The sequence below is a fragment of the Colletotrichum costaricense genome (genome assembly GCF_030867565.1).
Source record: "Colletotrichum costaricense strain IMI 309622 chromosome Unknown Scaffold_6.1, whole genome shotgun sequence".
In the NCBI taxonomy this organism is placed as follows: domain Eukaryota; kingdom Fungi; phylum Ascomycota; class Sordariomycetes; order Glomerellales; family Glomerellaceae; genus Colletotrichum; species Colletotrichum costaricense.
The window spans coordinates 2656022-2682121 of record NW_026848235.1 but is presented as its reverse complement, the minus strand read 5'-3'; the positions used below and the strand labels follow the sequence as shown (position 1 = coordinate 2682121).

At 54.6% G+C, this 26100-nt stretch overlaps 6 protein-coding genes across 6 annotated transcripts; 2 read left to right on the top strand and 4 right to left on the bottom strand.

Annotated features, from left to right (window-relative positions):
* Nucleotides 1-171: 171 nt before the first annotated feature.
* CCOS01_07105 (uncharacterized protein) lies at nucleotides 172-918 on the top strand (the record flags this gene model as incomplete). Its single annotated transcript, XM_060455272.1, has 1 exon — nucleotides 172-918. One exon carries the CDS (start codon nucleotides 172-174, stop codon nucleotides 916-918), a length of 747 nt encoding a protein of 248 aa, XP_060314972.1.
* A 6259-nt stretch (nucleotides 919-7177) lies between these two features.
* On the bottom strand, nucleotides 7178-7501 carry CCOS01_07104 (uncharacterized protein; the record flags this gene model as incomplete). The annotated part of the gene is made up of 1 exon (XM_060455271.1): nucleotides 7178-7501. The coding sequence occupies one exon, from the start codon at nucleotides 7499-7501 to the stop codon at nucleotides 7178-7180; it is 324 nt and encodes a 107-aa protein (XP_060314971.1).
* Nucleotides 7502-9099: 1598 nt separating this feature from the next.
* On the bottom strand, nucleotides 9100-9551 carry CCOS01_07103 (uncharacterized protein; the record flags this gene model as incomplete). The annotated part of the gene is made up of 3 exons (XM_060455270.1): nucleotides 9100-9137; nucleotides 9265-9271; nucleotides 9384-9551. 3 exons carry the CDS (start codon nucleotides 9549-9551, stop codon nucleotides 9100-9102), a joined length of 213 nt encoding a protein of 70 aa, XP_060314970.1.
* A 6348-nt stretch (nucleotides 9552-15899) lies between these two features.
* CCOS01_07102 (uncharacterized protein) lies at nucleotides 15900-18062 on the bottom strand (the record flags this gene model as incomplete). The annotated part of the gene is made up of 1 exon (XM_060455269.1): nucleotides 15900-18062. The coding sequence occupies one exon, from the start codon at nucleotides 18060-18062 to the stop codon at nucleotides 15900-15902; it is 2163 nt and encodes a 720-aa protein (XP_060314969.1).
* Nucleotides 18063-18934: 872 nt separating this feature from the next.
* CCOS01_07101 (uncharacterized protein) lies at nucleotides 18935-23763 on the top strand (the record flags this gene model as incomplete). The annotated part of the gene is made up of 6 exons (XM_060455268.1): nucleotides 18935-18953; nucleotides 19008-19931; nucleotides 19992-20062; nucleotides 20122-22313; nucleotides 22380-23374; nucleotides 23453-23763. The coding sequence occupies 6 exons, from the start codon at nucleotides 18935-18937 to the stop codon at nucleotides 23761-23763; spliced, it is 4512 nt and encodes a 1503-aa protein (XP_060314968.1).
* Nucleotides 23764-24590: 827 nt separating this feature from the next.
* Nucleotides 24591-25757, bottom strand: CCOS01_07100 (40S ribosomal protein S2; the record flags this gene model as incomplete). Its single annotated transcript, XM_060455267.1, has 3 exons — nucleotides 24591-24848; nucleotides 24920-25177; nucleotides 25356-25757. Coding segments are annotated over 3 exons (918 nt in total), but the record flags the coding sequence as incomplete, so codon positions are not given.
* Between the last annotated feature and the right edge of the window lie 343 nt (nucleotides 25758-26100).

Sequence of the window (26100 nt, the reverse complement as noted above, 5' to 3'; positions counted from 1 at the left end):
TCAATGTGAGTATGTGTCCCTTTCCTGCCGAATAGAAAGGTGGAAAATGTTCGAGATGAATATTGGTTGTTCGTCAATGCCTCGAGGCCTGGAAGAGTCCCTCAAAGATCTATGCGTTCAGAATTATATGTGTATATATATGGTATATCAGAGTAATATCATATTTCCCACATGGAGGGGGTTTTGCGTAGGGAGAGACACGACTCGTCGCGGAGGGAACGGACAGGAAACGCCCGACTTTGCTTTTTTCTGCTTCTGGTTTCTTTTCTCTTCTCGAGTATCGAAAAGTCTCCACGTCGGAGGATCCTCACGCTTGCAAGCTCGCCAGTGCCTTCCACCAAACTCGGCACCACCACACTTTCGTTACCATTGTCCATCGTGATCGCTTTCCTACAGCGTGAGGTAGTTTCCATACCTTACGGCACTCACTTCCTTAGGCTCTTCCCAAAGCCCAGTTCAATATGCCATGTACCACTCTCACCTAATCTCCAAGCCTCAAAAGATGCCCTGCCCCACGCTTCTACTAAACTAAAAAAGACACGCTTTCCTGGCCCTTACAGGGGCAGGTCTTTCAATGTCCAATCAGCTCCCTCCAATTACTGCCCCACCACGAACCAAGGAAGGGGAAGAAGGAAAGGGCTTCCCGAGCTCTCGGTGGCTCTCGCACTTGCCCACCAGTCACAGCGCGCCTTCCCTACCCCCAGTCGAGCAAGTGCCCCCCACCCCGAATCCAAATCTCCAAAAAAGACTTTTACCCCACACCGCGACAGTCCAATCAGACATGCCAGAAACGCGGGAGCACGCGAACGTCAAAAAAGACGAAAAAGAACGGGCAGACGGGATTTTCTATTAAATATCAATGCGTCGTGTTTCCGTCCAGTCAACGGCCTTCTATCTTTTCTTAGCATCCCCCGTTGAACGCGCGTGGGCACTGACTTTTTCTTTTTTTTTTCTTTTTTTTTTTAATGTGCCTTCCTTTAATGATACAAACTCACTGACTTTCTGCGGGTTGCAAATCTCGCCTCAGAAAAGGGGACCTGACGATCCTAGGCGGTCAGACTTATTACTGCAAGCGAGATGGAACAATAATTCGTCATGGATGGAAATGGAGAATGGGAACCGAATGTGCCCATATGGAATAATTCCAAAGTTACCGTTGCAGCGAGTGATTCTCCAATTCCATGACTGGGAAAGTCTCAATTCGCAGATAGTACCCGCCATAACGCTACTGAAACCATTCTGGCCAGACAACTGCCCAAAAAAAAAAAATGTCATGATTCCTTAATTGCCCGGTTGGCTCCGCAAAGTCAATGACGAAGATACCATTGGAATGATTGAGTTCCTAACCTCCTAACCACCTCCTAGGCCCCGTCCCAGAACTCAATGGTCTGAACACAATCTCAAAACCGAGGAAAAAGAACCCGCTCTCGTGCATCGCGTTTTTAGCATTCCAGGTTTTCTTCTTCATCAACCTAGACTTTCCCCGCGCGTCAAGATCGTGTGTCGCCGATGGTGACGGGCGATGGCGTTTCGATCCCGTTTCTCGCGAAGAGGCTCCATATAGACCAGCGGATATCACCAAAAAAAAAAAAAAAACCACTCAGCCTCTTACTTAGTTGCCTGCATACAGCCCGCGCTCAACCGTCAACGTCACCATCGTGTTCTCTTTTACCCCATCTCACCCCCTCTCACACTGACAGACACCCGTACTCCGTACACCATTCAGCCTTGGCACAAAACCTATTCCCCTTCTTCACAGCCGCATGGCGTAGTCGCAACTTAGCCTTGGTTCCCCCTTATTAAACAACCCCCCCGCGCCGGTCCAGCCGACATGGAAACGCTTCTCCCGTTTCGGCGGGTTTGGGCTCTTACTCCTCCGTACGCGTGCTACGGTACATGTCCCCCCCACTCACACAATGGCCAGTGCCAGAGTCTCGACAGGTTTGGCAACTAAAAGTCGTAAGACTGTGGCATCTCGGAAGCCAGGAACAGCCCTTCCTACGCGGATAGCCTATGGTTAGGTACCCTCCAGGAACCACACAGGCACGACACCAGCCAGCCAGCCAGCCAGCCATCCGTAAGCAATCGAGGCTAGGAGCGAAACTTGGTTCGTCAACAGGCTCCCAGACCAGATCCGCACAAGCGCTCAGCGCCAAACGAACCCCCAAAAAATCGCCAATCCTTTTGAGCTTTGGCGTCACCTACGCAGCAGAGTTAGCGATTGTCTCCGTTTCAAAACCCTCAAGCCGCAAGAAAGAAAGACGCCACAAAATCTTTCTTCTCATTGTTCCTCTTTTAGAGCAATCCATTGATCTTCCCTTCCCCCCCCCCCCCCCGCGCTTCCCCTGAAATGCCACGAGATCGTCGCTGTTTCTTTCTTTGAGCAACCGTCTCTGTCGGTCCACCGTTCCCCACGCGAGTCGGTCTCTGAGATGGACGTTTCTTCGACTGATTAAGGGCACCGGACAAGCAGCAGCGACCACCAGGAAGCAGTGACCAGTGCCTTGACCTGCGAAAGTTCCCTTAGTCGTCAACTAAAAAGCCATAGCTTCTCTCTCTCTCTCTCTCTCTCTCCCGCTGCTATTCTCCCCGTTTTCCCGTCCAAGACGTGGTGGTTGCGGACCCTTAGATAGCGTTCAACAAACCTCTCTCTTACTTTGCACTTTCTCTCCGTGGATAGTTGAGAATAGCGGAGACCGGTTCTAAACATGCAGACACTATAAGCCGGCACCCAGCGGACCGTGAGATAAATGCAGTTCCCTTTCGTAAAAAAAGACAAGCTATAACTTCCGGCATGCCGCGCGAGACAACCACACGGCTCATAGTACAGAAAACGAAGAGCCAAGTGCCAAGGCGATTCAAAGGAACAGAGACTCGAACCAATGGTTCTGATGAAAAGAAACTTTTTTGCAAAACCGATCGCAGCCCGTTCCAGCGGCCAGCATCGGGCCCATGGAGCACACGTACAATAAAGTTGCTTTTTTCCATCCTTCTCAGATAACCACTCCATCAGAACTACCGCCCCACGCGGGATCGTCACCGCTCCAGGTCTCAGTCCTCCATCGGCCATCAGATTTCCCACTCGTGGAATAGAGAGCGGTCGGTAAAAGAAAAGAGAGAAAACCGGAGCCACTTGGTTTCCCTGCCACTCGTCGCCCAATGTCTCAACCGAGCAGAAACAAACTATTCGAGACCAGCAGCAGCGAGCGAGCGGCCGGGACGAGCAGCCATTTCCGCGCTTAGCTTGCATCCCAAATGCTCTAGATAGTCAGTCAGTCAGGCATTCGTACAGCCAGAACGCGGTGAATGAACACCATCGTCGTCATCCGAATATCATACCCGCGTCGCCCGACACACCAAACCACATAACCCGGCCCCTCCACTGACTCAGCACAGCCAATGCATATTCCATCATCCCATCCCTATCCCGATCCGCGTCTCATCCCCGGTCTCCCCCCCTCCCCCTACCGAGTCCTCATCTCGGCTCTCCTGAAGCCAGCAGGCGCCCGTCCACCCCCGATTTATGCAGCAAGCGTGTCCGGCGTCTAGATATGCCGGGTTGCGGCGGCAGTTCCGACACGCGCCTATAGAGCCATACAAATTCTACGGGGGTGATTTCCTCGCATTCCAGAAACATGGAATCATGATACCTATCTCGCCTCCTTTCACCTACATTGGTTGGTTCGGCTGATTTGATGTTGGTTGGCAAAGGTACACACATTCCTCTCTCATCCTTAATACTGGCCATGAAGGGCCAGGTGGGAGCCCTCCTCACCTCCGCGAAGACGAAAAGAATCGGCTGATGATCGAGCAATCTGCCCCGGGCCGTGCTATATTCCGTGTCTACTAATAGGGGCGGCGGCTGACAAACGTGCCTGTCTCGCAAAGTTGCAACACCTGAAAAACAATATCCACTTTCGCATCCGTCCGATATGAGCATCGTCAAAGCCGTGACCGCAAAAGACTTCCAGTCCGAGATCACTTCCATGTGGCATTCCCCCTTTGACAGTGTCTCGTGATCTAAGAGATTCCAAAATCTCAAATCTACTCTCAATCCTCCCTTTCCCGACTCTCGTTCAAGCTCTAACGCCAACCGCAAAACCCCCCTGACCACCCCCTGAGCCGCGGTTCCGCTCTACCGGCGCCGTTGGAGACGGAGAGCGCACAGAAAAGGCGCCAAGCGTTATCCGCGACTCAGGGGCCCGCTCCTCTGTCTACGAAGCGCCTCCCAGTGACCAAAAAATGATCTTCAATGATGCAAGTGGCCGCTGGAATCAAAGACCTATCAAGAACGTAAGCAAGATCGGCTTCAAAGCGTTTTGGCTTCAAACCATACCGAAAATACTTCTAGATCGGTTCTCTCCCTCTCACAGTATTCACGCCCGCTTTGTCCCTTTAGAGGCCCCCAAAATGTCAAAGAAAAGCAACAGCCACCTGTAACATCAGACGAACAAAGGTCAGTGCAAGGCCCTTGCTTCTCACCCGTGCCCAATGCCTCCCCGAACTAGGTCTGAATCACCTAAGCCTAGCCCCATCCAAGAAAAAGTTGATGATGCTTCTCATGGCGTGGTCTCTGTTGGCGAATGACCACTTTACGCGGTCCTCGAAATACCCCTCGACGCGATGTCTATCGGCCGCGTTCCCCTCCCCCCTCCCTCCCTTTCGCCATTGTCACCAAATCTAGATGTCGATCCGCCATCCCCCAGATTCACACTAGGTAGGCTACGCAACCTTCCCGTCGGCAATGACCTCCCCCTTTGGCCAGATTGAGAGACCATCCGCGCCCTGAAGATCCCCCAATTTCTCTGGCAGCCTATTTTCAGAGTTGAAAGGAAGAGAAAGTCATGTGTCCAATCATTTGCCCCCAGGCCGTGCCACACAACAGCGGCCGCAATCCAGTCGTCCTGTTCCCCAGAATCTGGCCGTTCTCGAACCGTTCAAACACGAGCAACCGTTCTGTTCCATGGCCGCCAAATACGGTTTGCGTCGCCTCCAGGTCCATCGCCCAACTGCCAATGGAGCCGTCACATGCACTGCACCCATGAAACCTGCCTTCTATCAACTCGACCGAGCTCTCTGCCAACACAGCAGCAGCAGTGGCATCAGTTAGCGAGCTATTCGGTTGCATCAAGTAGCAATAGGTCCTCCCGATTCGGCCAGGCCCAACCGTGGCCTTGTCAGTTCGCGTAAGGTGGCTGGACGAGTAGAAGCGCGCAGACTCCAAATCCCCAGAGACGATGGCGACAAGGACCCCGGTCCGACAAGGGGGCCTCTGTCCTCGTTTACCCCTCACCCGCAGCACCTCTCCCAACCCTGTTAAAGAGAGGCACACACACTTCCACATCTTCAGCTCAGGAACGTCGCGAACCAGCATCAAGCTCCGTACACCACCTCGAGGAAACCGCAAATCAAGGAAAACATGCAATTATTTCCCCGAACCAGCTCACCACCACCACATGCTAGCATGTCCACTGCAACTGGTGCCACGCACACCGAGGCATACCCGGCCAACTGATAGCCCGATACGCCACAATTGGATCAAACTTTCGTGACCGAATTCTGCAAGAATCCCACCTGCTCGTCTATCGCGAACTCTGGGATATAGCGTCTTGTTGGTCGAGAGATAATGCGCTTCGCTCTGCCGTTCCCACTCCACCACTTCGACTTCCCCAAGCTTCCCCCCTCGCGCCATTGGGGAGCCTGGGAGCTCCTTGTATGGCCTCTTTGGTAATTCGAGTCTATTGGCCTTTGATGATTATTTGATTGTTGCATGCGGCTAAAGCAAGACAGGATGATGTGGTGGATTGCGTGATGTTGGATCCGTCTCTCGTTGATCCCTACAGGATACTCTGTGCAAAACGTCGCGGGGTGTGGCCCGGATTGAACGCGGAGTGAAGACATGTTCGAGGTTAATGGGTCCTCAGATGCAGACGCGCCGATACGCGACATTCAAACCACCCCTACGCGATGGGCGACAGCGATCCTCGGACGAGACCTCGCAAGTTGCCGGAGCACCGGGTCCGTGGAACCCCCCGACCCCTCCCCTCAATCAATTCAACGTGGTGACGCTGTGGTGCCGCCCATTACCAATCTGGAGGGGCAGGTAAATCAAGCATCGGTTTTCTGCACGTCTTCAGCCTGGAGAGTTGACAGGCGAGCTGGCCCCATGGTTAACATGTAGTCTCCGTGGATATCAAGGCACGCAATTGACCAGTGTGTCATTTGTGATCAGCAGGACCGTCATTTTGGGGCTGGTTGGTGAATCCAAGCCTTGATCTGCAGTTTGCAGAACGTGCCCGCATCCGTGTCGGTCTCCGTGATCTCGCACCGACATAGTTTCGAACCGCCGACGTTGCTACTGCAGCAATAGACCGCGTTTCCAGCCCCAGCAGTTGGTCTTGCAGAAATCTCGCAACTTGCTCCAATGTTCCCCCTCACTTCGCCTCGTCACCATATCTCGCGTATGGGGCTTTTGCTTTCTGTTCTCCTCCCTCTTCCTTGCTTGCATGCGAGCCTTCGATGCATGTACAAGTGGTTGCATGCACCGTCCTCACTGGCGTCAAAATCTTGTCGCCCTGTGTGCCCGCCTCCAAGGTTCCCCGACTCCACGTCCACGGTCATGCAGGTGTGGATCAAGTTCGAAGTTCCAAGGTGTTTGCTAACGCTTGTCCGGGAGCGTTTCTTCTACAATGCGTCCCCGCAGTGGGGCCTGCCAGTACCCATCACGAACTGCAAGTTTTTGAAGCCTCAAACCGGGGCCAAGGACCATGGGCCCGTCGGGAAGGCCTGGACCCTGGATTTTACTTTTGCGGGTTGTTCCAGTATGATGTTGACTTTGAGGCTCTGTCCAAAGAGCTCCATCAATGTATCAATGTGAAGCATGCGTCGTCTTGTCGAGAAAGTCATGGTCTGAGCGAAGTGTCCAACGAAACTATCACGACTCGGGGTAGCAAACGCGGTTGCTCATAAGCCACACATCCCTTCTTCGGCGCCGATCCCCGATTTGCAGGCTGCAATCATCGCGACCCCATTCGAATGTTGGGCAACAACCCCTTCAAACCCTTCTTGGTGCAGAAGTCCCTGAGCCATTTTGGCTTCAATGTTCATCACCGCTGGTTGCCGTAGGCTGCACGTCGTCGGTGACCATGGAAAGAATCTGTTCAGAGACTCCGTTTTTTCAGCCACCCCTCCAGCCCCTCATGGGCTCTTCGCTCTGCTTGGTGCTTCCGCAAGCTTCGGCGATGATCTCGACGCCAACAGGCAATCCCCAGCCTTGACCTCGCAACGACCGGATGCCACCAATAATCATCTGTGATGAACACCGGCGGGATGACTCGTGGAATGACCTCACGCGAGCGTGCACCCGCATGGTGACCCGGAGCTTCGGAGGTGCCAGAAAGGAACCGGTGCGCTGCTGCACGACGCCAAAAAAAAACTGGGGACAACCCGTGCCGCCGTCACGACCCTGGTCCGCCCCGCGATCGCGTACCGAGTCCCGCATCGTGACACTTTTTTAGCTTCTTTGCTCGCCATCTGCTTCAATATGATTTGTCAATGGCTGACGGCCTGCGGCAGCTGCGGCTCAAGTGTACACTCGAGTTTCCATATCAGAAGAAAATTTCTGCAGTTTTCTCCTCAGTGTTGACCCCATCATTCCACCGTCTCGACAGCAACGACATGCAAGCACTCCGCACAGTTTCTCAGAGATCGGGAACGAAATTTTCTTTGCCTCATGCATATGCGGCGGTTTGACCGCCGTTGTGACTCTTGGAAGTGTTGGAAGGCCCGAGGCTTGTCGGTAACTCGGTGGTCCTCCCCAACCACCTGGACCCTGGTTTTGCCGCAAACTTGTCCACTTGGGCGGCGAAAAGGCAAAAGTCTTAATAGGCTGGAACGTAGCGGTCAGTCCGTGGGGTCTGGTAAGCCAATATTTCCTGCAATGGTATGCGTGAGGTTGCCTCGAACACCGCTGCGACTGGCCCAGAATGGCGGAGAGAACCGTGTATCCGTAGACGTCACGTCATGAGGGCCTCTGGTTTTGGTACGGTACTTCCCGATACCGTGTTAAGACGTCCACTTCTAGTGCCGCTCGCTGGCTGAATGACAAAACCGTGGCACGTTTCGCAGAATACAGGATTCTCGGTGGATTCAGGTCTTAGCTGGCGGCTTGAAGTGCACTGATGCTTCAAAGTATTTCGCCTAAAATCGTAAATGATAGGTTTGGCGGCAGGCTGCAACTCTCGTTCAAGCTGCCGGCCAAAGTGGGCTGAGACCACAGCAATGTGGCTTGCCGGCTCAATGCCGTGTGGCGCGACGGCCTCGCAGCCCGAAATTGCAGTTTTCTTTTCGCTAGCAATTCGGCGTTGGGCGGTCACGGATATGTATCGGCTGCTCGGAGGAAGGCTTTAGTTGTCAAGGAGGTTTGTTGGGCGATCCGTATCGGGCCCTGGCTCCTAATTCCACTTGGAGCAAAGGGATTATTCACGTTGAATTCTCACATGGTTTATTCGTGATGGAGCCGGTGTCTTGACTAAGTGCCTTAGACTACGCCCTTGTGGACAGGCAGGTACTGGGTATCCGTAGTACGTAGTATAACGAAATGATGGGTTTGCCTCAGGGCGTCGTCGAATTGACAAGGTTGCTGCATTCGATAGTGTCTGGAGTTTCGACGTTTTGCCCACAAACGAGAACAGTGGTGATGGGTCTCGGACATGGCGAGGCGGACGAAAAGAGAGAAATTGACAGGTCTGGATGCAGGGGTTGCATTGCTCGTGGAGTCGGCTAGAAGGTTTATGGAAGGATTGAAAGAATTGTGTATGGACAGGAATGCACTTGCATGGAATCAAGACTGACAAGTGAACGCAGCTGTCAAACAGAGACGAAGCCATGTCGTTGATTTTCCGCCATCCCGTCAGCCACACTTTGAGGCTTCGAGCTGCCATTAGGTAAGCCGTGGAGGAAGTGCCCCGGTGCAGATCCACAACTGCACAAAAGACGCGAGGCTGAACGTCAAGGCCTCAGGCGCGCTAAGGAAGGTACAAGTTCCGATTCCCGTCCCCGGTTCCGTCCAATCGGCCGAGCCATCTGTTTACTTTCGGACTAGCGCCAGATCTTGTGCACGTTGTGTCCTTCGATCCCTGGATGTCGTGTCTTAGTAATGCAAACCTTATCCTTTGCATAGGGAGCTGTGTCTTGTGCAAATAAGACAGCTCTGCACCTGCACAGTAATGTTCTCCACAAAGTACGGATACCAAGCAACCGTACGGTCAATCTATCCCATTGGATTCAGTTGTCAAGAACGTTCTCGCCAATGTGAGAATTTCAATTGCTACGGAAACTCTCGTGACAAGCAACTTCCCTACTCTGAACCATTCTCAACTGACCATCATCTGCTCACGGACGTCTACTCCGAGCAGGATCAGCACGGTGTCACTGACAGCTTGTGGTTCATCCCATGACACGCAACACCGAACACCCGACGTCTCCTCTCCCCCTATGCTCTGCTGCGGACCCTGTCCCGGTAGCGCCTCCTCTTGCTGGAGCTCTGACATTGATAGTTGCGTCTCAGGCCAAGAACAGCTTCCATTTCGTTAATCCAGTTGACCCTTCGCGACCCCATCAGAGCAAATCGGATGGCACCGTCACGAAGAGATTTTTGCCCATCGAGCTTCCCCTTGCTGCCGTACCGTCTCTCACAATATCCCACACATCCCGTCTCTGCCGGACATGTCTATCCGGGCCATGCTAGGCTCAACAAGATAGGAGAAAAAGCAACGACCATCGGCGAAAAGACACTTGTAGTATTCCAGCTTGGGCCTCAGCAAGCTTGGATCCTTACTACGGCAGCTATTACTCCGTACTGCCAACGCTCTACCATTACTCCTTCGTCTGGCCTCTCAGCAACCAATCGACAGGCCTGTCATTAACGGAGACTCAATAAAAGTCTAGCTGTACAATCCGCACTTCAAAGTGGTCAGACTTGGAATCAGATTTCTACTATTCCGTAATGAACGACAATCGATACGAGGAAGCAGTAAGGACATACGGATACAGAAACACGCAATTGCGAACTCGTTTGGGCTAGGTAACCGTGGCCGCCGAGATGGACTTCGTCTCAATCTTTTTGCAAGCATCTACCATGCTAGCGACGGTTGGCCCATGAACTCATCGTGCTGAACACTTTCGACAATCAAAGCGTCACACGCTACCACTAGGAATGGGTTCAACGAAACAGCTACACTTTGACCACCTGCCATCCCATCCATTCGACCCAATGTCAGGTTGTCAACCCAACGTAGGAACCATCTCATTGCACGCTACCCATTTGGAGCAAGCGGCGTATGCATCGTCGCCAGGAACAGGAACAGGAAGAGGAAATGCCCAAAGCTTCTCAGCAATCACCACCACTGTTCGCCCACGCGAGCCTGTAAGGAGAGCCGTGCAAACTTAATTCACCTGCCATCCACATCCAAGTGCCTTGGTCGTATTCGCCGCTGCAACGCTTGTCTACAATCACAATTACGACTCCATGGCGTTTCAAGTCTGATGGACATTCCAAAACGATTTCGTTAACAGCGAAGTGTTGCACCACCTCCCCATTTCAGAGTCTTCCAAGCCGTATCTAGTGTCCATCGGTGCATCAGTTCGCTCATCGACCCATCCATATCACATGCGGAACCCTCCGTCGAGCTCGGCACCACATCAATCAATCCGGGAATTCAACATGACTTGATTCCATGGCAGGGAGCCAGAAGCTTGGACCAAAATCGTTAGCATCAGCGAAATGCGAGCTGTCCGAAATGCCGGGTCTCTCAAGTGTTCGTCATCTTCTGATTGACTTTGGGCCTAAATGATTAGACAGATCTCGCAACTATTTCGCGTGGCTTCTTTGTCTGAATCATTACTTTTGCTTCGGGTGAAGCATCTCAATTTACGGGACCATCACCGACCGCCCAAATTGCGACTTACCAACGAACCCTGTCGAGCCTCCGAAGAATGCCTCGAATCATTGGCTAGACATTGCGCTCGGGCTTCAGCAGAGAAACTCTTGAGTAGGCTAGCACGGATTGTCTCGCGTGTCACTGGCCATTCCAGCCACAGTGACATATCATCGGCGATGGATGATCAGTCGCCCTTGCAAACTACAACTCGTGATTACTTCCGAAAGTACGAACCAAGCACCGGCAGACACGGTTTCCTTGGCTATTCAAATTTAACAGATTGCAAAATTCCTCCCTTTCCTCACACAAGCGGTAGCAAAGCCTCACATCGGGCCGTCCAGGGTCTACGACGGGCTACATAGGGCCAGGCGAGTTGCATCGAAGTCCATGTAGTGACGCGAGCCTGCATAGAATTTGCGCGAGCAACGACCAGCTGCCGAAGCTCTGAGAGAGCTACAATGAGGTTTCAAAGCAGTTCTTGAATGCGGCCATGCGGATACAGATACGGATGACACTGGGCTTGTTGACCCAGACAGGGCAACAGTCAGTCGAACACTTGTTTCGAAGGAGAGACACCTTTGCCTTTGGGGATGCGACACAATTGTACACTTGAGCCACTTGGTCTTCCTTGCTGGACGGCCAACCATGGGGTTCAATCGGGGACGATTGCAAAGCTCCTTAAGCTCCCAAGGGCTATATCCCCACGACCAGGGCACAGTGGAGAGTTTCCTCGGGGACACCTGCATCCACGCGAGGCGTCAACCCGATTCTTGACCGACCGGCAAACGTTGATAGCCGACACCGTTGCCCCGTGCCAGCGGAGGCGTCGGTAGCGCGCAGCTCTACTATTTCGTAACCATCAATTGCAGCATTTCAAGATGCAGTTCTGACGGTTCGTTATCGCTCCTCGCTTCACCACGGAAACGGTAGATGAGATCTGCATCAAGCTCGCGCGCCGCTCCAGGTGCGGGTGCCGAGCGCACAAACGAACGGCGCCTGATTCAAATCTCCTTCAGCCTTGAGACTCCAGCCACCTTACTTTTTGAAGAACGGACGTCCGCCTCAAAACTTGGTAGTCGCCGTCATCAATCTTGACACCTACTGAGCCAATCATTCGTAGTCAGTGCTCTTCCAGAGGCTCTAAAGACCAACTTTGGCACACGTGCATTCATCATCAATTCCTACGAACATGTCACTTGGCACCTAGCTCAGCCCAAAAGGCATGTGCGGTGACATCTCCCAAATTGTTCAGCATGGGGCCCCCGTAGAACAGTCAGGACTTCTCACCTTTCTAGGAGAAACGATTGTCTAATTATGCCTTGGTCTGGTCGCACACGAATACGCTGTCTCAGGCTCCGTAGCAGGCTGTACGGATAGGTAGGCACGAACAGATACCACATCGTTCGCTATGGACCACGGCCCAGTCACGAGATATAGTCTGTCCGTCGACATAGAAGGTTGGCTACCCCTACTTACTCCACGGGAGTTACGAACTGGTTTGAGTCCTCCGAGGCTGCCCTCAGCAGCTGGTTTCCGGCCTTGCTCAGCATACAGGAAGAATATGAACCATTGATTTGGCTGCCGACTCTGATCGCCAATTCCTACGACCCTCTTACCCTTTGATCCTGCCTGCCTGTAGGCATTACGCAGGAGTTGTTGCATTTTTGCATACCCCTCGGTCCGTGATGGATTTCTCAAGGGCCCGAATCCTGCAATGAAGACAAGCTGCATCCCCGTCGCATCCCCACATACGGGGTACCGGATGCGCCGACCGGCCTGCCTATTCCGGGTCCATGAGGAGGGTGTCAGCCGGGTCTACAGCGCTATTGTGTAGCCAATGCTGGGGTCATCGCCTAGGCGAATTTGCCTCGGCGGCTGCAAGGAGCAATCAATCGGGCTCAGAGCATGTCTAAAGCACCGAGCATTGCGGGTGCTTGAGCAGCTGAATGGCCTCGAAAGGGCATAAGATTCGCGGCTGACGACTTCGTTCTGGTTCAACTCTAGGGCACGGATTGCGGCACTAGCCAACAAACCGCGCAACCCCCTATCGCGTTGTCGATTGCTTGTTGTCAGAAAGCATATCATCTCGAAACACAAACACGGCCTCTCGTCAGGTCTTATTATGTTTCTTCACCCGTGGCAAGTCAATCACCACTCGTTCGTTGAGCCAGCCATGTTCCGGTGCACGGGGCTGAGACATTCTGATGCCATATCGCACAGACCAAAGGGGCAATGGAACACTGCTCGGATTTGTTTGCTAGAGAAGGCTACCACGGGCATCGCTTGAGACTAGGGGCATTACGGTGATATCAGCGCTGCGCTGCACAACCGGGACATCGACTTCGGCATCTATCAAAATGGTAATGTTCACGAGCATCCATACAGAGTGATAAAGATCGCTCTGTAGCCTGTGAGGCTGGGGACGTGTCCAGTCAATGCCGTTGCAAACATCGCGACTTTGCTATCTCTGGGTCTGAGAGGCACTCACACTAGCTCATGCTTCTACTGCAAGCAGGCAGTTTGATTGCTTATGTCTGCCAGTTGTTCAATATTCCCAGGGGTCTCCCCTCGAGATCTCGGATGGAAATTAGAACTAGTCCGAAAAGCCCATTCCATTCCTCGCCCGAGTTGCACACCAACCACACGCTAAGTTGGCGACGAACACCCTCCCACAGGGCCACAGGAAAGGACTCAATAGGGAGAACCAAGAGAACAACAAAACCACTTTACGCGTTCCCCCTCCACATCTCCGCGCGACACGGCTCCCACAAGCCGACTAGGCGGCCCCCTTGGACTGACACTGGACGGGGACGCTGAGCTGGAATTGGCAGATTTGCACTCTCGCATCTGCAAGCCACCACGCATCGTCTGGCTCCCCCACCGTAAGCCTGCACGCAAAACAAGATTTCGCGCGAACGGCATGCCTGGTTGTTTGGGAAATACGGCCATAGGGACGCCTGGGACGGGTGCGAAATGCATTGTCCAAGGCCGCTTATTGGCCACTGGGCCATGAACTCAGAACCAGCCCCAGGCCTAGCTCAAATCGCGTCAATCCCTCTTCGCGGCCTACAATCTCCTGCGTCTGGGGCCCTTGGGGGAAAAGACTCCGCCCTAATTCTCCGATTGCGCGATACTTTGGGTGGCCGGGTCTCGGCGAGTGAGGTTCCTAGGCTTCCAGCTCGTTACTTCGGCGTTGGCGGGCTGGTCCAGAGACCAAAAGACGCCTTTACTGATACTGGGGAAATTGGGCGGAGTGACAGGACTCGAGTGGATTGGAGTCCGTCTGGCTTATTCAGTCATTGTTCGATTTTCTGTGATCACTAGACCGGGGAACGACTCAGGAGCAAGCAAGGCGGGCGATTCGTATTCGACCAACAGTGTGCAAGTGGGTTTCTTGGGGGGAGCTTCGAGCGAATCGAGCCTTCGAGGCCGCCTTTCAATTCGGCCGTTGGCGTTGCTGTACTCCCCCCCGGCAGATCGCGATGGGCAGGCCGCAGAGGCATCGATATTCCCATGTCGAAGCCCAGCCCGCCGCCTCGAAAGAAAGAGAACGTCGGACTCGAATCGGGCTGTCATCTCCGTTCCCCCTTCCGAGTCGCCCTATACTAGGAATCCCGTTCCGAACAGCCACCCGCACGCACGAGCAAGAGGCCTAAGGCAGCCGGACGGCCCCAAAAAGCAATTGGTTCTTTGTTGATGCAAGGAGGCATGGCAGAAAGTGTTTTTTTTCTTTCTTTCTTTCACTGCTTACTAAGTCTGTTTGTCGGTGGATTACGGATATTATCGATGCTATTGATAGCAGAGATGACACGAAGCGAGTGCCTAGCTAGTCACGTTTTGCCAACTCTATTCGTATATCCCTGGAACATCTGTCCCCTTGATTTCTTGACCGCCACGCAGAAGCCTCGTTTTCTTTTCTTTGCCTTACGGACACATCGAATTATCGATAGACTTGTCATTTTTTGGCATTGCGTTTCCACTTTGTTCATGACACGCGGAACTCACAGAGTCACAATCGAACCCCGTGCAGCACCAGGGCGAGGCGAGATGACGGAATACCTATTCGGTGACCCTTGAGGGCGGATGCTGCCGAGATTTGCATGAGAACAGCATCAGGGGGGTTGTCGACACTCGACAATGCTTTCGGGGTAATGATTTGCGGACCCCCCCCCCCCTTTTCTGAGTCCTGACAGCTTCACCGCTGGTTGATGTTGACGATGTGTAATGATGGATATATGAGTGTATGAAGAGTAGTTTATGCTATCGGTATCAGCAGATTGCGGACGTGGTACAGAGTACGGGCATCCACGCAAACTGTGTTATTTATGGAAGTTCAATGTGGACTTTTTCTTCCTCGGGTGTTGGATGTTTTTATGCCATTACCTTGGGAGGCTGGAATCATCCAAGTCTTTTGATGAAAGCAAAAGGTTTGGGAAAAGAGAGTTGGCACGCACTGTCATGAGGGAAGTGAACGGCATGTGGGCATAAAGCTATTACTCAGTATTTAATACTCCATAAGCATCTATCTGATCCGTCGTTCACTGTCCCGTCGAAGATCCGGATTGTGAGGATCTATGACCTGACGAGCCTGACGAGCCTGGTTGCGAAGAGCTCGGTGTTGCTAAATCGAACCAAGTTGCAGGGTCGACGGGAGGCTCTGCAGTGTTGTAGTCGTCTTGATACTGTTTGTATCTGTTTTGGCATTGGGACTGAAGACTGACTATAGCATCCCATGCTTTCTTTTGACGTTTGAATCTCTCATCTTGTTCGATGCGTTCTGCGTCGGTTCTTGGTCGTTTGAGTGACTTGATGTCAGGGGGAATAGATCCAGTCGGTGCAACCAGATCAACTGGATCGTCCAGCTTGATGCCCGAACGAAACTTTGACAAACCTAATCCTCCTACCCTGACAGAATCCAGACTTCAAGGTCACAGAATAATGGCGCTGTTCTTTAACCACCTACTGAAATAATCTAACTTTCTTACGTTGCTTCTCTCGCTGCGAATCCAATGTCCTAGGCTCAATGACATGCCTCGCCCTGACGCCATTCTCATCCGTGACTGTGACCTCACTCCGTCCCTTCCATCCCTTCTCCTCAACATCAACCAAGCTTACCCCTTTCTCCCCACAACCAGAGATCGCCGCCGCCTTTTCATATTCCATACGAAGCACCGCAGGCCTCCCGCCATCATCTCGACAGACTGTCTTCCACACTTCCCTTGGATGACCCGGGTCACACACCTTCCCCGTCCCCGGCGCCCACCGCATCTGGCCGGGCATCCGATGCGCACCCAGCACATCACGCCGGTCCTCGCCCATCCAGATAGTCCGGAGCCCAGGTGTGCTCTGCACATAGCACACCTTGAACGGCAAAAGCCCGGAAAGCCGGCCGTAATCGCGGCCCTCGGCCATATCAACCAAACTTGTCGCCTTTTCAAGAAACGTCGTGCCACCTTCCGCCGTCGTCTTGGCCACAGCGTCCATGCCTCCACGAGGCGACGCAAAAGAACCAGTTCCGGTCTTGGATGAGCCGTTTACCATCACCAGCGTGATCCCGCCTAACATAGGCTCCTCCGCCGGCCAGACGGGCGACGACGCCGAGACGAGGGGCTCGCAGGTGACCGTGTCAACGACGGCGACTTCCATCTCGTACAGCCATGTCGCCACCGTGTCCGAGGCCGTCTCGATCGAGATGCGGGAGACGGCGGCGTAGGAGCCGCGCTCGATGCCCAGGGCGCGTGCGTCGCGGTTGTAGAGCATCGGCAGCGTCGCGCCGCTGTCGAGGAGGGTGCGGAAGTGGAGGGTCGGCGCCGAGGGGTCGCGGGCCATGTGTGGGTGGCGCGACGGGCGGTTTCGGCGGAGGGCGGATGGGGGTTTTATACCTGCTCGAGAGGAAGATGATGGTGTGCGCGATTTGGGATTTCTGGTATAGCGAGGAGGGAAGCAAGGCAAGTCCGAGTCTGAAGCTGCGTCGAGGTCGTCGTATTCTTCGTTCTCGGCGACGACTGGCCAGTCTTTCAAGTTTGCCATTGCCGCCTCCTCGTCGTTGTCGTTGCACTCCTCGTGCTTCCTTTTCTTGGACACGGCCATGCTTCTCAGTAGCGGCTCCGCGCCGCAGTACGCGAGGGACTTCATCCTGCGGAACGACATGGTGACGCTGTAGTGACCCATGTCGTATGTCGAGTCCGTCTCTGGGAGAAAAGTACTCTTGCGCGCGGAGAAGAAGGGCGAGGGGCCGCCGCCGGCGTCACGGGCCAGAGGCGGCTCGATCCAGAGCCACCCTTCGCCGTGAAGGCGGCTGTAGCGTGCTAGGCGGGTGGCGCGATCTGCGGTGAAGGAGGCGTATGTCGGCGCAAAGTCGACGAGGTGGCCAGCGTAGATGAGGGCCCAGTTGGCAGAGTATGGTATGCAGGAGGCGCGGTAGAGGGAAATTGCGGCGGCGATGTTGGCGTGCTCTGGGGGGAAGGAGGAGTCTTGGAGGGAGTCTGTGAGGAACTTGATTCTGGAGGCGATAGCTTGGTCCTTGTGTGCTTGGAGCGAGCTTAGAGGCGTTGTTATTGGGTCTTCGTCTAGGAGAGGGATGTGTGTGTCTTCTTCTCCATGATGCTGTTGTTGTTGGGCAGTGAGAGCATCGAGTTGGGCGCGTGCTTGTGTTAGTTCTTCGAGGATGGGGCCGGCGGCGTCTGGGGTCGATGAAAGTGTGGACTCGTGGATAGCTTCCCATTGAGCTACGAGGCGGCGCGCGGCTTCTATGACGGTGAGATTCTTGCCCAGTGGTGCGCCGATGACTAGAGATGGTGTTTGGGATGGTGCCTGAGAAGTTTGGGGGTTGTTGCTGGGACTCTCGGCTTGCATTCGGCGACGCCATAGAGCCTCGCGTTCTTGAGCCTCTATCTCTATGCGGATTTGCTCGTCGAGCTCTCGTTCGTGAGCTTCAACTTCTAGACGACGGGCAGCTTCTTCTGGGCTGCACACGTCAGCCTCTTCGCGGCTGCCATCTTCGACATGGGCTGAGTTAGACTCTGGCTGTGACGGGAATTGCGAAACGGCAACAGGCGAGTCGCGAATGTGAGCATCCATGCTGTCGGAGCTAGAATCATCAGAACTCTGCTGACGAGACATTGTTCTTGCCGTGAAGGGAAAGTTCCTATGGCAGAAGAAGGAACGAGTCTTTGCTGCATTGATTTACTTGCAGAAGTCTGCGAAAGCCTTTTCTACTTTCGCTGGAAGCCCATTGCTTGGAGATGACAGGAGAGAACCAAGGTTTCTCCTGTTCGATCCTTAGTACATGCGGCCTGTCAACATCCGAATGTCTGGTCTCAAACCTCATGTCATAGTTGCTGGGGTTCGCGGCTTCGCGCCAACATCAGGTAGCCGCTGTTGCGACAATCACAAAACCACACGTCAAAGAAACAGACCGTGTGCTCTGTCGCAAATAGAAAAGCTATTCTAGCGAGAGAGCACGACCGGAACAGGCAATGCAATATCGCGTCCCGAATGCATTGTTGAAACATTGACCATCTATCCCTTTCCTCCCTCTGTCAGTTACCTTTCTTTGTTGTCGCCGTTGTTGGAGGTCTTTGTGGTCGCATGGAAAGACCGCAATGCCTCCTTGTGATGCGCTCTTTACATTGACCATAATGCGACAGATTAAGTCATTGAGAGAATCTATCTGGCTCTTTGAAAATCGTAAAATGGAAGTGTTTCGCAAGTCGGGCGGAAACTCGAGTTCCCTTCAACTTTCTGCTTTCTCAAACTTCCCCGTTCCTTTTGTCAGGTTTTGCTCCCCAATGTCCCTATCTTGCGCAAGGTGACCCTTCTTCTCAAACAGTTGCCTGCAGCGTCACAGCTCCTATTTACCTGGGAGCTTGGGCTTTTCCCTCTCAAGTCTGGCGTTCTGTTCTCTCCCCATCCTGGGTTGTTCCCTTACCTTTACCGTTGTTGATTTCGCAAGTCTAACAAGAGACCTCTGAGCACAAGCAACAGCAGCCAGGATGGCGCAAGCAAGGATGCGTGAGTGTCACCTTAAGCCAAAATCGTGATGTCCACAGTCTAACCGTACTGAAGCTGAACTGGCCGATATGGTCAGAAGGCAATATCACAGGTTCCCTTCCGATACGTGGGAAGCTACACGTCTCGCACTCGATAACCCAGAACCCCATCGCCTCTTCGAACACATAGAGACACTCATCTCCACACGCAAGATCGATGCGATTCTTCATAGTAATGCGGACTTCCGCGGGCTCATGGCAAGTCTGTACGGTCAACGGTACGAGTGGCTTCAAGATGCGGACCTCGGAGACGCTCGTTGGGGGGTGACCCAAGAAGAGGGCGTCGAGGATCTCGCCGCGCAAGCCAAGGCAGCCGAAGACGACGGTCGGAGTTTGGAAAACCGGAAGAGAGATATCATGCTCAGGAAGCTTGTCGAAGGCGGCGACGATCTAGAAAGGTGGGCCAAGGTCCTGGGTTTCGAGGGCACCAGCTTCTCCCAGGCCGAGATCGAAGCCGTCGCAGCAAAGATGAGGACCGAATCTGGATTGGTGGAAGGCGAAGGCCGTCCTGCTTATGGTGTGGGAGAGGAGAGAGAGGGCATCGGCGGCCCGGATACCACTGGGTGTCTGGACGGACCCGAAGGTACGTACGGTCCTTCGACGTACGCAGGTCAGTCGAGCCTCCTCGCCGACGAAGAGCCGGTCCAGCCTGAGTCAGTACCGCGAGCCCCTGCCGAGGGCGGAGAGGCACCCAGGAACCCCTTTACGACGGAGTGGCGTGCCCGCGATAACCCCGGAAACTGGAAGTGGCCGCAGACCCTTGACCCCTATTACAGCAGCAACCATTTCATCAGGAGGTCGACGAAGTACAAGCATCCTGAACGGAACTCTCCACCAGACGATGACGATGATGAAGAGGAAGACGAGGAGGAAGATAACGAGGATGACTCAGCTCAGGAATGGGAAAGAGATGATTCTGAGGGTGAAAGGATGCCCCCGAGTGCGTTAGCTGCCTTGGCCACGACTAGTCGGACTCGGACAAAGTCTAAATTAAAGACAGTAACATCAACTCGAGGCGAGGGTTCTCGCAGCAGCCAAAAAGACAAGGGCCGAAAAGGTTCACGGTTACGTGTAAGTCAGATAGACCCAAGGAGTTGCCCTTGAGAATTAAGCTGACGTAGAGAGGTCAGCCACCAAAGACCAGCCGTCCGACTACCACCGAAAGACTGCCTAGAGGCAGTGAGGAAGGAAGAGCTTCTGTTCGCTTCTCGGGAGTTACGGAGTCGCCTCCAAAGCCTCAAGGTCCTGTGAAATCCCCTTTCGTTTTGGACACCAGGGCAACGCCTCCGCGCGATGATACGACTGCCCCCTATATCACCGTCGCCGGCACATCATCATCCACTGGGCATCGTTTACCCGCAAGCCGATCTGGACGCGGCAGTCGTCTCGTGAGAAACTCTGCCCTCGCCCCTCCATCGACACAACCCCCTCGTATCTTCACTCCCGTTAGAGAAATCTATGTTTCCGAATCCGCATCGCCCAGCACCGCATCAGAGGCATCCGACGTCGATATGGTCGACCCCGAACCCGAAGATGCCGATGCTGCTGCTACCACTACCACTAGAAACGACGGCGAGACCTCTGAAGACCTCCGCAGCAGACCCTACGACAGCCAGTGGCTCATCAACTGGTTCAGACAAGACCCCGCCACCACGGAAGAGGACCTGCGCATGATCGACTACAAGGGCTGGCGCGTCCCCGCACCCAAACTCCAGCTCGTCCGCATCAAAAACTTCCTCGCGGACGAGGACATTGACCGCACCCTCGACTGGGAGCGCAAGTGTGCCGAGATTGGCGAGTTCTTGCAGTACTGCATCCGCATGGACGGCGTCACCGAAAAGGACTGGTACGTCGACCTCCGCGAGGCGATCAGCATGCTGCGTACCCACAAGCTGTTCGAAGAGCACCACTACGGCACGAAGAAGCTCGTCGTCGATTTCCCCAAAATGGGCGCCGTCAGCACGCGACTGCCACCCTTACTCGACGGGCGCGACATCGTCGTCGAGAAGAGGGCTAGGGATCCCGTGCGGCCTCGTTACCTCCTACACCGCGTGCCCGAGTCCGTCCAGGACGTCGACTACCAGATCCCCGGGCCGCTGCTACGAATGGCATTTCTCAAGTGGTTCCGCGAGGACGGGAACCTCGTGTGGGCCGCGGACCCGAACAGCGACGAGGCGCCCGGCTCGGGAGAGCGCGGGCAGAGGTTCGGGTACGAGCCAGACTTCAACATGGCGCTCACGGAAGACGAGTGGTTCGCAAAATGCATGACGGGAGGGCCCGAGACGACCTCGGACGAGCTCCACGGCGAGGCCAACTTTTACCTCCTCATGGACGAGTACGTCGGCGGCGAGGTCAACACGTACGAGGACGAGGGCAAGACGCGCAAGTTGCAGAAATTCTACCCCGAGGGCGAGACGCAGCAGCGCTTCGCCCGTTTTCGCGGAGCAAAGCGCGCGGCGCTGCAGCAGTGTCTCTCGCATTTCAACAGCGAGGAGAACGTGGCGCTCGCGAGTCCCTTTCGAAAACTGGTGCTGCCGCTGACCAAGAGGGAGAAGGCGGCTGCGCTGGCTGATGCGAGGCGGGATATCGTGTACAAGCCTCACTCTGTCAAGGCGCCGCCGCCGGGGACCAAGCTTGACCCGCTCGGTATCACGTACTGGCATAGCCAGATGCAGGCTGCCAATCGCGACCGCGCGTATACATTGTGGAAGAAAACGGTGCGTAGTAACGAGAAGATGCTGGAGGACATGGGGGTCGACAAGGACACGGTGAGGCTCCCCGAGCAGCTGTACGGTCCCGTCACACCCTGGCATTTCTTGAGGAAGAGCGAGAGGAGGGTGCTCATCGACTTTCATCACCTGCGCATCCTCCGCGAGAAACTCACGAGTGCGTACAATAAAGATCCGCGGGAGATGCTCGAGGGCGTGATCAAGAACATCGAGTACGGGCTCAAGGGGGCGCCCTCGTGGGACGTGGAGGAGGTCCTGGCTGCCCATCGGGAGAAGAACGGCGGACACTGTCGCCCCCTCAAACAATGGGAGGTGGATTGGCTAAAGTTTGTCTGCGGGCCGTCCACGACGGTCAAGGCCCAGCAGTCGGTGCTCCCGAAGCTGGGGCGCGACTTTGACGTGTTTGTCGCGCGGATGCAGGCGCTGCTGAACGAGCCGAGCCAGGTGTGTCTCTTTGCGGGGCAGGATCGCAAGAACACGCTGCCGCGGGTTGCCGGTGCCCTCAACGACGGGATTCGAACGGGCGACTATTTCTTCACTGATGATTTGGTGAATAAGTACAGCAAGGTGCTGGCCGAATATGGAAGACTCACGTAAATCCATTCCTCATCTGATGAAAGTGTAAAAAGAAATGATACTAACAAAACGAAACCTCTCAGCTACGAACGCTCAGAAACTGGCGAGGTCTCCATAAGCCGACCCAAAAACGACTGGCACCCAGAACACCGCATGAACTGGGACATAGGCACCGACTGGGCCCAAGAAACGGACCAGAACAAGCTCTTGTACCACCGCCTCAACGTTCCAAACCCATTCGGCACGTGGGAATGGCCCTCGGCTTTCGCAAAGTTGGACGAGATCAACCTGACGCGCACGCTGACAAAGGAGCTCCTCTGGACCCTCGGCTACCGCCTCGGCGTCGAGCTCGCCAGGTGCGTCGTGAACCTCCCCATCATCAGCCAGCGCCTTAATCACGGCAACGACTGGGAGTACCGCAAGACGCAGCTGCAGGACGTCCTGGGCATGTGGGGCAGCAGCTTCTCGCGGGACAGGCCCGGTGAGGAGGACACGGTCACGCCGCGGGTGTCGTACAAGAGCGTCGTAAAGGCAGGCGAGCCGCAGACGTGGACGGAGGAGATGACGGAGGAAGAAGCGCGCGAGGTCGTCCGGCGGGGCATCATAGACGAGCTCTCGCGGGGCCACGGGACGCTGTGGCCCAGTCGGCCGCGGTGGTTCCACAGGCGCCGGGACGACAAGCGCTTCATGACGCTGCACCGCGAGCGGATCTGGGACTGGGCGTCTCCCGGCGTGTGCGGTAAGACGAAGCGGCAATTCTTTTCGATGAACCGGTGGCCGGTGCATCTGCAGAGCAGAGAGCGGCAGGAAGAGATCAGGCGGAGCGTGACGGACGAGGGGTTGCGGAAGCAGGCCGAGGCCGACGAGCTGCGGACGAAGATGGCGAGGCTCGCGGAGAGCGTGAGGCCTACTGCGGACGAGATTCGGCAGACGCAGATAGCGCAGATGCTTTCTGTGCCGTATCATGTTGGCGACGATCGGAGGACCGAGTTTTTCCCTGGTGTGACGGAGTACTGGGGTGGCGATACCGAGTCGCAGAGGCGGGATCTTGAGAGGCGTGCGGAGGCGATGATTAATGGTGAGTCCTCCGAATTGCGCCCACAATCATCACCGACACAGAAGTGTGATTTGATTTACTAATTCTTCTATCTTACAGAAGAGCTATTTCCCAACGACGGCATTGCGCCTCGCGGAACGGGATGGATCAGTCGTGAGGCGGTCCAGACGCCCGGCGCTGAAATCCCTGAATTGATAGAAATTGATCCGGACCTGGTGCCGAGAAGCGTTCCGGCCTGGGTCCCCTCGGGGCGAAGGACGTCGTCGGTAGCGGGTGGGGCTAGTGCGGAGGAAACTCAGCCGACGCCGGCGACGGGCCGGCAGTCGCTGTTCCCACCACGGCATCCACCGCGGCAGAGACGAGTGCGATTTAACGTCGCGGCTCAGGAGGGTAGCGATTCGGAGAAGTAGGCCTCATTGGTTGGGTTAAGACGAGAGGGTATCTCTTGTTCGTGGTTTGCTTGAGACGTTTTGGGTGGGAGTTGGTTACGTGTGCTTCGTACTTTTAGATCCGTGTTATCATGAACATATCCCTCGTACTTCATTGAAATGTGCACGTTTCAACTGTGCGCTTTGTGATTGGGTGGTGTCAATGTGAATCAGGTATCGAGCGAGTGTTCGTATGCTGCATTATGTACGCAGGGCCTAGATCTATAAACAGAGCCAGATTATCGTTACCTTCCCTCCTAGTATGGCTTGTACCTTCTGTCCCGAGAACTTATATTTTGCCGTACATCCTCAAGGTTAGAAAACATGACCAAGTAGGTGTATGTCGAGAAACTCTTCAAGTATCAGCGCAGTAGGTAGAATGATGGTCAATATCTAATGCGCTGTCCCGTGGCCCGTCGACGTCCCTATGTCGCTTGATCAAGGATTTTTGAAACGTTTAGTTGCCGGCGATGCTGCTGCCGAATCATTACTTCTACCCATCCTTTTCGAATCCCAAATTGCTCCGCAGAATGGCGCTTCAACATGATATCACTCGGCCGAGGGGACGTTGTCTGGAAGGTATCGTAAAATTCATGCCCGTACTTATTTTTTGAAAAACCCGTCGGCTGCATTCAATGTTTGATCTTTATTTTCAGATCCGGAGCTAGTTTGCCCTTAGCCTTAATGTCATGCCCTGGCCAACCAACGATGCAGTGTAACACACGCAACTCCATGAAGAAATCCCGAAGCCGACACTTGTTCTTCTCATCTCCTCGCCGCCGACGTTCTCCCCATCATTCGCACATCCTCTAGTACTTCTTGCCCTCACGCAGGGTGTCCGCGTACTCCTCGAGAGGCGATCTGATGAGCTTGGTCTCCTTCCACAGGTTGGGGGTAAGGAAGCCGTAGGTGTTGGAGACGGCGGTGAAGGTGGCCTTGAGGGTGTTCTCGAGGGTCTTGGTGGAACCGGCGGAGGAGGTGTAGGCGTCCTCGACACCAGCGAGCTGGAGGAGACGCTTGACGGCGGGGGAGGCGACAAGGCCGGTACCGCGGGGGGCGGGAATGAGCTGTAGGATTCCATCTAGTCAGTCTTCCCATCTTCGTTTCATACGCAGAGTCGATTTCGGGGTGTACATACACGGACGGTGACGGAACCGCACTTTCCAGACTCCTTGGTGGGCAGGGAGTGGGGGGCACCGAGGTTGGTTCCCCAGTAACCGCGACGGACGGGGATGACGCTAAGCTTGGCGATGATGATGGCAGCGCGAATAGCGGTAGCGACTTCCTTGGAGGTCTTGATTCCGAGACCGACGTGTCCCTCGGAGTCACCGATAAGGACGATGGCCTTGAAACGGGTGCGCTGACCGGCACGGGTCTGCTTCTGGACGGGCTTGATCTGCAATTGGGGAAAAGAAACCACGAATTAGCATTTCCCTCCCTCTCCAAAAACCAGCATTGATATCTCAAATGACGCCCGAGAACCCAAATCTTCATCTGCATTGGCGATTGTTGCGTCGTCGTCTGCGAAAATCGATCTCGGTTCCCGGTCGAATTGGAGTGTTGTGTGTGCGCACCTTCATGACCTCATCCTTGAGCTTGGGCAGGAAGAAGTCGACAATCTGGTACTCCTTGATGGGCAGGGAGTGAAGGTAGATCTCCTCCATGGAGCTGATCTTGCCGGCCTTCACGAGACGACCGAGCTTGGTGACGGGCTGCCACTCCTTCTCCTCGCTCTTGCCGCCGCGACGTCCGCGACCACGGCCACGTCCACGGCCACGGTCACCGCCACGAGCTCCGAAACCACCACCTCCACGGGCGGGGGCGCTTGCACCACGGTCAGCCATTTTTGTGTCGTCGGGTAAGGTGTGTTGAGCGCGCGAGTGAAAGAGACTGCTGCTGCGGTTAGTCCGGTTGCGTGGTGTTTCGAAGGGGGAGGAAGTTATTTCGCGATTCGGGTACAACTTTTTTTTGCGGGGGTCTGTGGTGGCTGTCAGGGCCGGCTGAATATTTTGCGATTGTGCTCAAGGCGGGCTCATTGGACGGGTTTGGCGAGCCCTAAGAGGGTGGCCTGAGCTTCGAGGCAGGAATCCAAGGTGAAGGGTGGGGGTCTCCACCTGGGTGGTTTGCTCACCGAACCACACCGAGTTAGAATACAGTGTGTCACGCGTGCAAGCTCACTGTGTTTGGGTGGTCTCGCACTTCAATTGGGTAGGATGTTCTCGGGCATCAAGTTGGAGAGAAATTGCAGCTTCGTCAGTTATGAACATACCCATAGTACCGGGACGTACCTTGTCGACACACATTCTCTCTCCTCACTCA